Source organism: Cylas formicarius, unplaced genomic scaffold, assembly GCF_029955315.1.
Source record: "Cylas formicarius isolate icCylForm1 unplaced genomic scaffold, icCylForm1.1 PGA_scaffold_3__17_contigs__length_32017465, whole genome shotgun sequence".
Taxonomy (NCBI): Eukaryota; Metazoa; Arthropoda; class Insecta; order Coleoptera; family Brentidae; genus Cylas; species Cylas formicarius.
Genome location: NW_026844326.1, coordinates 25,842,759 through 25,854,904, shown reverse-complemented (window position 1 = coordinate 25,854,904; position 12,146 = coordinate 25,842,759). Strand labels below are relative to the sequence as shown.

General features: G+C 38.2%; 1 protein-coding gene across 4 annotated transcripts in view; it reads left to right on the top strand.

Annotated features, from left to right (window-relative positions):
* Positions 1-12,146, top strand: part of LOC132699258 (ankyrin repeat and fibronectin type-III domain-containing protein 1) — a 107,313-nt gene that overhangs the window by 92,600 nt on the left and 2,567 nt on the right. For all 4 annotated transcript variants that reach the window (XM_060665889.1, XM_060665887.1, XM_060665888.1 and 1 more), the window contains 4 exons: positions 642-848; positions 6,516-6,732; positions 8,100-8,894; positions 11,802-12,096. In XM_060665889.1, the coding sequence (XP_060521872.1) occupies positions 642-848; positions 6,516-6,732; positions 8,100-8,894; positions 11,802-12,096 (1,514 nt within the window). The remainder of the gene's footprint in view (positions 1-641; positions 849-6,515; positions 6,733-8,099; positions 8,895-11,801; positions 12,097-12,146) is intronic.

Genomic DNA, 12,146 nt, shown 5'->3' with positions numbered 1-12,146 from the left:
AGACCGAATAGAAATAATTCCAAAGCTTCGACGGCTAAGAAAATACTGTCTCATGAGGCTGTATGCTATCAGCGATTTCACCGACCCCCACAAATCAACCGATAGCAAACTGTAAGATTTTGTATTGCTTCCGTAGGAAAATATTTTAGAGTCATTACGTTGAACCCTCAATGAAATTGCAAATCAGTTTAAGCTTTATAATGTGTTTTTAACGTAGGAGAACAACCTCAAGTAGTGACTCACACCAATATGAATTAATATAACGGATTAATCAAAGAAAATTTCCCTACTCTTACAATACAACAGCCCGCACGGCACAGTTCTTGTCTGTCTTGTCTGAAAAGAATGGTCCCTTCCGCTTTACAACAGAACAGTATATCGTTTGGCGAACTTTATCAACTGCGCAAAAACGTATAAAATTCATACTGACACCGTAATCCATCGACCCGACCTTATTTCAACAGATGGGGAGCACCGGGGCACCATTTGATGGGTTTGCCAAAAAAATAATAACTGTATTCTGGAACAACGCCCAATGCGGCTCCCTCTAAGAATTAAACTAAAAGTATATAAGTAAAAGAATATAATCAGAAACCAGAGACCCTTTAAAGATTTTACAAGTTCCAACTTTTTTTATCCAGGTTGTGCTGGGGGCGATACCGAGAAGCAAGCTATAGCTTGGGGGCGCAAAGCCAAAATGCTGAAGAGATTGGTGCTGGGTTTCGCTCAGGCGCGGCCCCCGGATCCGCCGTCACTGGTCGCGTTGGACATTACAGCCCATTCGACGGTGACGGTGAGGCTACAGGAACCCACGGTTCAGGAGTCGCCCATCGCGACGAAATTTAGGGGTGAGTTTTTCTGCGGGATTGCAACCATAACATACCACAACATTGTATAAATATGTCGATACGAACGTTCTCTACCAGGTAAATATTTCCAGTGTTTCTTTGAAATTTGAAAATTTCAGAGGTCATTTTTACTCTAATATTATGTGATTTTTAGGCATAAACAAACATTATAATTTTTGCGCCCACAACAATTGAGACACTCTGCGAGAAGGGTTAGATATTTTAGCATGTTCAGTTTCTTTGTACCAAATTTGAAATCTGCAGCTCCATTATTAATGACCAATTATGAAAATCATTTATGACGTTATATACAGTTTAGCACTCGAAAATGCGATCACGGATCCACCAACTAACCAAAACGAACCAAAAATAATGTTTTAAAAGTACTTCCCGAAGTCCAATTGCGGCCATCATTTACAAGTTCCATGTGCCGGTGGGAGAAACTGCCAATTGAAACATAGTGTCCCATTTAAAAAGTGTTTTTACTGTTGATGAAGGTGGCAGTAAGTATTCAGGGGTGGTTATCTACCTCTTTTTCAAATCTCACTTCGATTTCCGCTTCTAATCCATCTAATGGACATTCGCGATAACATTTTCCATTTCCAATATCTACTGCACCAGATGATGAGAACTTGGAGAATGTTCTACAAGCCATTCCGAATAGGGAGATCACTATTCATTTCAACTCCAAAGTTGGCCAGAATTGGATGATCATATCAAACAAACACATTTGAATTAACTGAATGTAATACCATTGGAGAGCGTTGTTTAGAAAGTGGAATGAATGTTCTCATAACATCATCGTCGCCAATACACTTGGAGAAAATGTCGCCACCAAATTGCCTATATTATAGTCAAAAATCGTTGGACAACATCAATAAAGCTATGTAAGACATTACCAGGAACAAAGTGTGTCTCTGAGCAGTAACTGCTGATCTGCCCTTTTGAACAATCTTTTAAAAAAGTGACACTATCCAATATCACTGATGCAGAGTCATTTCAAACTCGGGTTAGACAAAATATAGCACATGATATGACAGATTTATTTATATTATATGGGAATTATTCAAAGGATGTATTGTAAAAGCTATTAATCAAACTCAAAATAAACCAAGCTCTGCCCCAAAACAACCGTGGATGACCGCTGAAAATTTCTCGCTGGTAAAAAGAAGAAGATCGTTTTAAGCTTAAATGCCGAATTTGAAATAACTAAATATATACCACGAAAATACATCGTAATTGCAAATTGTAATACTTCGAGAGAGGCATTTTGTTTTCTGAAGTGCCAGATACCGCCAGCATAAAGAAGCAGATACTGATTAGACAGATCATTGATAAGTCGAAAATTTTGTATTTATGTTCTGTTGATTACAGCAAAGCATTTGATAACGTAAAATGGGCGTCCCACACCATTTTATATATATCATACGACAATTATATGATGAGAACTCTGCACTGTAACGATTGATAAGTGCCTGTCTGATGAATATGTCACATGCAGATTCACCCACCTGGCTGTAATATTTACAGTGAATTTATTATGAGACTGGTGGTAGAAAATTGTCTAACTAACTACTAACTAAGGTTTGCCGAACTCACAAAGAGACTTGAAGAACTAAGTCTAGTCTTGTCAATACAGTCCTAATATACGTTCTAACAAGGACCAAAATTATGACATTGCGAAGTTGGTAACAGCTTCATCTACCTAGAAGTTTTAATAGAAAATTCCTTGTAGATCTGCAATTACACAACTAACAATAATATGGCAGAGTTGGACCATGAAAGAAGTTAATGTAAGTAATATTCAATGTCAGTTGAGGACATAACTTTTATTCTTGAATTGAATTTTGTTCTGTCACACACAATTTTAGTAGCCAAAACTTTAGGAATTTAAAATGTACCAATTACGGAAGTTTCAATTATATGAAAAATACAATTTGCAACTGGTTTATCGGAAAATGCAATGACCACGTTAATTTTCCATTGTCTATTGTTTGGAGTGATGAAACGAGAATTGACTGTTTCGGAATATTTAACACATACAATTCTTATCACTGGAGCACAGTATAGTATATCAAAATCGCCAAGGTTCCTTTGGATTCCTTTTTTCATCACTAATACCACAAAATCTATATGGCCGAAGAGTTTTAGACACGGGCATTTTTTTAAGACCATAACCAACTTTGATTGTATTAATTTATGAAAAAACGGAAAACTGTAGAACAAAATCTGAGTAAACCACTGCATTTGCCTTTGAAAAAAGGCGCTAATAATAATCCGAATCCAAAATTTTCATAAATAAAAATGTTATGGGCAATTTTCAAAAGGACCGAAAATTAACCAATAAGCATTTCTTAAAAATGGAGGCTTTGACATGTAAGTTGATTTTGCTCTGTCTAGTTCAGAGATAGGTTTTTCCTATTAAAGCACCACAATTAAGCACCTAGCCCAAGGTAAACCTGACGTAATTAGAAGGCGTTGCCGATCACCAAATCACCAATTGATATGACTCACAACACATCTATCAAGATGTTATGACTAAAAACAAGTGAAGAACAGAAAAAGAACTAGTTTGTTTTTAAACCAACTTTCAAATAAATCAGCGGTGGTGGCTTCATGGTAATCCAGAGAAGAATATTTAATATTTTTCGCAGACAGAGAAAGTCCGTTTGGAATCCAACCATCTTTAGAGCCAGCATGCACCTCTTTTTGATGGCGCGTTTGATTTACACTTATCAGTTGAGTCAACCCAACCCTTTTCCGGGGTATCATAAGTGTCGAACCTGGTTTCATCCAAGTAAATAATTGGAATTTGTCGTTTTCTGTAAATCCTAATTTTTTCTAGATATTCCAGTCGCCATTTCCGAATTCTAAAAGATTCCATTAAAACTTGCCTTTTGTCAATTTTTTTTAAATCTACCCATCAACCCATGTGTTGAATATACTTCCATAAGGTAGTTCTGCCACATTTAACACCGGTTTCATCTTTTTCAAGCCTCCTAATTAAGATATCTAATGTAGGCACGCTTTGTTCCTCGTATAACTGGTAAATTTTACGCCGAATTATATCTTGATCACTTTCATCTACACTTTTCCTCGCTGAAATGGGATTATTCACAATTTTCCATACAGTTAATGTTGAAATTTTAGTCAATGTGGCCGTTTCTTCTAAAGATGCTTGCTTGTCAAATAAACATTCTTTATAACTTCCTTAGCCTCAATGTTTTCTACATTTTGACGGGAGCATCTATTGAAAAACACTAGACTCGTACATATTTTGCATAATTCGCAATGATTACTAATAAACTTGAACTAAGTAGTATACCAAACCAAAGAATATTAAACACAGGTAGGTATAAAATTATTTTCTATTACTTACCACAATTTTACCTGAATTTAAATTCCGAAACTTTAGGTAATAATCTTGTTGCATTGTATGTTAATGACCACCATCGGATAATCCCATTCAAAAGCAATTGGTCACTTCTTATATCTATGAACAGACCATACCCAGTACTGTACTAATAAATTAACGTCGGCTACTAGCCGAGCTAAATGGAAACATTGCCGTGTTATTACTTTTTCGTAGAACAAGTTATTTTGCGAGCCAAATCAAACCCGTCGCCGCGCACCTGGCGTATAAAAGTCGCCCGACGTTTCGCAAGGCAATCAAGCGGCAGCGCGCACTTAACAGGACAAAATTGGTGATGCCTTGCGATTTTTAATAGGCCAATAATTAAAATGTTGCGTTGTTTAATAGCGGTGCACGCGATTTACGATCTCTCTGTAGTTTCGTGCGCGTACGTGCGCGCGGACGCGTCGTTTCTTACCGCGCCGGCTCGCATTTCTGGTTATAAACAAATCACGAATCTCGATATCGAAGATCGGGAAGATTGAAGTTTCGGATTTTTGAAATCGTATTAGGTGGTCGGAGATCAGCAGTAGCGTTGGTACGGTCGTTTTTTAATATATGTTTTCGTTATACCTATTAGTGGTTTGGTTTTCCCGGCAACGTCAACATAGCTCGCCGAACGTTTTATATTATACAGGGTGACTCACAACAACGAGATCCTTTTATATCTCTGGAAGAGTTTCTTTTTTCTTTTCCTTTAATTAAAAATAAGTTTTCGCAAAATAATATAGTGTTTACAAGAGCAGATAAAGGAAAGATAGCCATAGCTGTCGATTCTCTAGAATATCAAAATAAATAAGAACTAAAAGTTCAGATTGTTACGAAGTTATATATTTTGACATGACAATTGTTTCTACAACAACGTGTTTTTATCAAATTTGATAAAGACACGGTGTTGTCGAAAGAATTGTCATGTCAAAATATATAATTTCGTGAAAATCTGAACTTTTAGTTCTTATTTATTTTGATAAATGGATTTTCATCAAGTAAAAGCCACCTCAGTTCAATCTCTAGAATATATTATCAAAATTAAACAGTTTCTTAAACCAGACATATACCAAAGTATACAATAAAATTTGGTCTCGCCGAATTATATCAAAAACAAGTCAAATCTGTAATTACAGATTCATCGCTTTTTAATGGTAAGCAAAAATAGCTTATGGGAAACCCACTCAGCCCATTACTTGCAGAAATTTTCACGGACAATGTGGAAAATATCATACATAAACATGCTCTAAACCCTAAACCCTCATACTCACACACACACACAGACACGGACACACACGAACACGGACACGCACACACGCACATAATAACTGAAATCACCCTCACACACACAAAATGACAGCGTTTTATTCTTTGATCCACAGACTAGTAATTGTATTGTGTATTGTATTGTAGTTATTTTGAAAAAGAATTAAATATAATATTATAAGAGAAATAGCATTTAGCAATGGTTATGAACCCTGAGTGATAGAAAAGATTATAACTAAAAAAATAGTTTCAAATAACTGGGAACTTTATCTATCCCATATTAAATACGGAATCCAAAATTTATAAAACAATAAAATACATAGGAGAACCTAGCAAGAAAATTTGGAAACATCTATCTAAATTTGGCCTTAAGATTGCTTTTACATTTGAAAACACCATTCCAATGTTATTAAAATGAAAATAAAACTAAATGACGAAAAACTCAAAAATCCGGAGTCTACAAGTTCAAATGTGGATCATGTCCCAAGATTTATATCGGAGAAAGAGGTAGAACATTTAAGAAACGTATTAAAGATAAAAGTTCGGATTCTAAGCTTTACGATACAACAAAACAAAAAGCAAAAAACTAAATTTGTTGGAAGCTATAGTAATTCACAAAATGAGATATTCGAATCTATTACCAATTATCAATTGGATTTGAATACGTCTCCGTTGTTAAATTAAAATTATATTTATAAATTACGACGATACTGGTCACTTGGTTGCAAATATACTATTAGGTTTACTTTATCATTCGATAGCAATTTTAAAATCCACAAAGAGGGTCAGACGATGTAGATCAATCAATAAGACTTCTGAACACCTTGTATATCCTGCTTCGTGGCTGCAAAATTTGTTAGCTAAGGTAACCCACACGTTACTACCGGTGGGTTCATCAATCTAATATAAACCAAAGCGCAGACGACGCCGATCGTACCTATAAAAATCGTCCCCCACCACAAACTCGGTTCCCGCCATAACGTCCAGAACCTTTTTCGCAGTGCAATGGTCCACGAGGTCGGACTTTTCGATAATTACGGGTGAAAAAGAAATCACGGACATGTCCAACCCCAAGTGCGTGGTGGACCTGACGCAGGGCAGGCGGTACTTTTTCAGGGCATGCTGCGGCAACCTCAAAGGTTTCGGCACGTTCCTGGTCTCGACCCCGTCGTCGGTGGTACCGTCCACTTGGAGAGAGATCGACAACAAGAAGCCGAGGTAAATAAACCGCCAACCTTTTGCCGCTTATCCCCCCGACTGCTCGTTCGCTCGTGCCGTATTAAAGATCCAGCGGTTCCGATTTTAGAGGGAACCCTCAAAGGCGCTAGGGCGCTTAAGGAGCGCGAACGGACGTACACAGGAAGAGGCGGGCGATTAATTTGATTTAAGTTCCTCCTCTTCCCCCACCGCGATAGATTGCTGTGGCTTTTGTTCAAAGGGGCGTCTTCACTCGGATACATTATTCAGTTCTAATTATACACCCTTGGGTTTGCGAATGTCGCCCATGCGTAAACGGATTTATTTATTTATATAAAACAATTATAGTCTGTTTCCTAGCGAGATAGTGTAGAAAACGTCAACTGGGGATGCTGAGGCTTCGAAGGTTGGAAATATTTGATAAATTTATTCATTTTAGCAGGGAAAGTAAATACCAAGAGTTTTTGTCTAAAATATACCCAGGTAGCAGAGAATCGTCAAAGTGACGACATTAACTAAATGTCGAAAATGACATTATGTATGACGTCAGCGGGACGTGAATTTGACCAACTAATTTCTCAGACGAATTATGTCATTTAAGTGACGTCAACTTAAGGTCAGATTTTGGTCATCACTGCCGAAAAATATAACGATTTTCAAATTGGTTTTTTCTTTTTGGAGTGGGGAAAATCGAAATTAATTACATAGAACGTCTTTTGCGGTTACGGGAAATGGAGAATTATAGGTAATTGAATAAAGATGAGCCTTTTAAAAAATTTAATAATGGAAGTGTAATATGCAAGGGTCTTCCATTTGAGTTTTCCACTAAAATTAATATATCTCATTTTGACTCACCCTATATAAACTAGCTATAAGGCAAATATAGGATAGGATAGGATTATAAAATTGTTGGCATAATAAAATTACAACTGTCGGAAACGGCGTCAATAATATAGGGTATTAAACACAGGGCATTTTTGACGAAAATATGGCCATAGATCCGAAAACAATCAGTATAGACCACAACAATCCTACATTGGGCAAGTATGATATTAGTTCCATAATATAGAGGGCGTTCCATCTAAAAAATATAAGTTTGATTTCCCACATATTTATGAATCACCCTGTACATTTGAAAGTTTGAAAAGCATTTTAAATTGTTTCGACATGTTTTTCCGAACATTGACGAGTAGCGACCACTTATGACTCGAAAATGACGTCACTCTGACGAGCCTCCACTACCTAGGTAGCTAAGTATGTCAACAATTTCTTGCTTTCTCCAACTCAAAGTTGTGCCTTTGGTTGGTTAAACCCAAGGTGCAACATAACTTCTACCTTAAATAGATTTGTTTCCCCTTTTCGTGTCGCTCCATCGAACATTCCCGTAGGTTCGGCGGAAGACTGAAACAGCTGGAGCAGCTGATGGAAGAAGTGAAACAGTTTCGCCCTGGCAGCGAGATCCTCGAGACGCCAGGGCCGACGCGACGAGTCCCGAGGAAAAAGACCACCATCAAGCAACTGTTTACGGCCGCCAGCAAATTCCAGAAGCACCTGCGCAGAGGCATATATCTAGCGTGCATCCTTTACCACGAAGACAAAGTCCTGGTGACGAACGAAGACTTCCTGCCTGTGATAGAAATCGACGAGACGTTTCCTAGCTGCGTCCAAGCGGACTTGCACTGGTTGATGAAGGTCGCCTGCACTTGGGACGACACCAAGAGTTTCAGGTCGGTGATGGAAGAGCACTCGTCGTCCGCCGTCCATTTTCGCACGAAATTGCTGTCCGCGGCGCTGCAGATGCAGTCGTCGTTGTGCCTCCAAGACCTCGGGCAGCTCTACTACAAGCCGCTACGCGATTCGCAGGGTACCGTGGTGCTAAGTACTATAAATTACGTCAAGTCGCCCAAGTCGGTGAGCGTGTTGAACTCGCGTTGGTTGCCGATGAATAAGGTGTTTAAAAAAGTTGTGCTAAGTGACGATCACAACATCGCGGAAGTGTTGATGGCGAGTATCCAGGAGCAGATCAACTATCACCAGGTGTCGGGACTGAAGCTCACCAAAGGGCTGTATGTCGCTTACCTGAAGATGCAGAGCTCGGTGGATATGATTCAGGTGGTGGTGTCGTCTAAAAGTCCCAACATGTTGCCCCACTGCAAGGTCAGGGATAATCCCCACGTGTCGGCGTAAGTACATTGTATTTGGTTTTCAGTAGAACTTTTGAAAGCGCCTGAACTGCAATTAACAAAACTCTGCATTACGAATAAAATTTGTTGTACTATTAGGTCTCCATACAAAGCTAAGTATTAATCCACTCTGTATAACGAATTTCTCACTCTCTCTACGGAAAGAAAAAAAGACACCATAGTTTCAATCAGTTCTGATTTGACGGCGAGCATGGCGAATAAGCGAAAAATTTTATCCTAGATGATAAAGTTGCTTTAATTCGGGAGATGGAAAGGGGAGAAAAGAAAAATGATGTTACACAGCCGACTGTATCCACGATTTCGAAGTGCAAAGAAAAAATCATTCAGGCTGAAGCGGCAGGCAGTTCTGGTAAAAATCTAAGAAAGGCAAAATTTGAAGATTTGGATCGGGCACTGTTGCAGTGGCCCCAACAGCAACGTCTTAAAAATGTACCACTATCTGGACCTATCGTAAAACTAAAAGCAGAAAAGTTTACTGAACAGCTTGGCATTATCGATTTCAAGGCCTCGGAAGGATGGTTAGGGAAGTTCAAACAGAGACATGGTATAAACTATGGACAGATAAGTGGCGAAGCCCGTGATGTCGACAGAAAAGTCACTAAGGTTTTTTCTCAAGAAGATGTGGCCAAAACTAGCAGAAAAGTACCCTGCTGACGACATTTTTAATGCTGACGAAACTGGTATTTTTTACAAAATGACGCCAGATAAGATTCTTAAATTTCGAAGCGAAAATTGTGGGGGTGGAATGTATAACGTATATATGAGTGGGAGAGAAAAAAGAAAGCTAGTCGTGATTGGAAAATCAACTAACCCACAATGTTTTAAGAACATCGAGCATTTGCCGGTCACCTACAAGGCAAACAAGTCTGCATGAATGACATTGCAAATTTTTGAAGAGGAAATACGGAAATGGGATGCAGAATTAAAGGGGAAGAAAACATTACTTCTCTTAGATAACTGCCCTGCACATCCCCATATTCCAAATCTACGGAATATGGAGAGCGTAATAAAAAGTCTTAAGAATCGATACAGGAAAAACATTTTAATGGAAATGATCGAGTCCGAAGACAAATTTTCCATTAATATGCTAGATGCAGTCAACTTTATTAGTAAAGCTTGGAAAGAGGTGACAGCAGAAACAATTCAACACTCCTATCGCCATACAGGACTTATTACCGAGACTGAATGCGAACAAGACTTGGAAGGTGATCAGCCACTAGGCGAGTGGATAAAGCGGTTTCAAAAAACAATTACGTTTACAAGTGAGGAGTTGCAAGATTTTATGGTGATAGATCAGGATTTGCCTACAACAGCAGATTTGACAAGGGAAGCCATATTACAATCAGCAAGGGTGAAGAAGAGCACCAAGAGGAAGAAGTTGATCTGGAAACACCGCCAATCATTCTGCCCTATATTCAGTTAATTATTTAATGATTATTATTATTATTATAAAGCGAAGTTTACCCACTAATAGAGTCGCCAAAATTTCGCTAAAATAAAATTGGAAAACGTCAAATATATTCTGAATGATTAATGATCAAATTAGCTGGATACTTGCATCTATCATCGTCTTCAAAAAATCCGTACAAAATTTTATCAGACAGTTTGGAGGTTATATGACATTAAAAAACCTTTAGAAAACATCCAAAAAACAGTTGGTTTTTCAGCAAATAAAAAGGCAGAACTTCGAGAAATGCAGAGTCTAGAAACGAGCTACGAGCTTAGTTCGTCTAAAAATATTTACCATTACTTTTCCTGACTCGTAATGTGCCGTGAAACTTTAAAATCCTCATAAAGCTGCATTTTTAATACGTCGCGTCGGTAAACAGCTCGACTATAGCTTTATGATTGTGCGGCTATTCGGGGATTATCGTTGTTACCGTTATTTCTTTCGGTTTTCTATCGTAGACAGTATCGCATACCGGTATCAATTTCCACAGGGAATCCTCTGAGACGCTTAACCATCGGGCCGAGAAAAATTCCCCTAGGAACGAAAATATCGTTTCCTAGGAACAAAGAGCTCAAATAACCGCCTCCTTTATTCTATCCGTAAAGAAAATGTAAAAAAAAAACAATGAAAATAACATCCGTATTTGTAATAACAAAGCGAAGAAAAAACAACGGAAAGCGATCCCTACAAACGGGCATTACTTATCTATTTATTTCAAAAAACATTTCCCAAAACGTACAAAGTCTGAGTCCAAAGAGTTACATTAAATCGAAATAAAAGCAACATGTACGTGCGCGAGCCTGTTCCAAAATTGGTACAGAAAAAAGACCCAAAAACTTTTGCCAGTTAATCGCAACGTTCCAAAATATTTTATTTTCGTTAGTTTTGAAACATGTTTTGGTAACCAAAACCAAAACTAACCAACACTATGACTATGGCTAGTTATTATAATCTTTTTATATGTGGTTGCAACTGACTCTGTAATTGGTTCCACCTGTAGAAAACTTTTGGTTAGTTAGGAATCTGCAATTTCGTTTATGCTGTGGTTATGATGGTTAGGAAATGTAATTTTAATATATCAACATTTCCCACTATTGTATTAAATAAACAAATTAAAATATTTTTAACATTCATTCTAGTTTGATAAACATGGCTTATAACCACATGTAAAGCAAAACATAAATTTATTATATTAATAGTAGCCTAATGACAAACAGAACCGTCATTCTTATCACAAATTATTTCCAGTATCTGGTATTGTAAAATTGAATACCTCAAAATCAACTCAACCAACACTCGACAGACAGAAACCAACAATTTTGCACCAAGCATCTGCCTCATTACAGGAAACTTGTGAACTAAGTACTCAAATAGATTCATCCACATTGTCCAAGATGTCAGCAGTCCTTGATATTATTCACCCAACTAAATTTCAGCGAAGAATGGGAATACCTCAAGCAGCAACATCTGCCCGACATCTTGGACAACGCGACCGAATTGCAACGAACTTTCCTCGAGCTGGTGACGAGCGCCGCCAAGAGGCTGTTCAACTACATGGACATCGGCAACGAGGAGGCGAACAATCATCGCCTTTACGACTCCGAGGTGATCGACCTCACCGACGAGGTCAGCTTTATAGTCGTATGTCCGTCCGCCGAGCTATCTTGCAGCGTTCCCGGCCAACGAGAGATCTTGCTCCAACGCGGCGACCTTCTCAGCCTTCCTATCCAGGTTGCCGCGCCATATCCTTGACCCTAACTCCAGCTTACTTAAAATTTTTC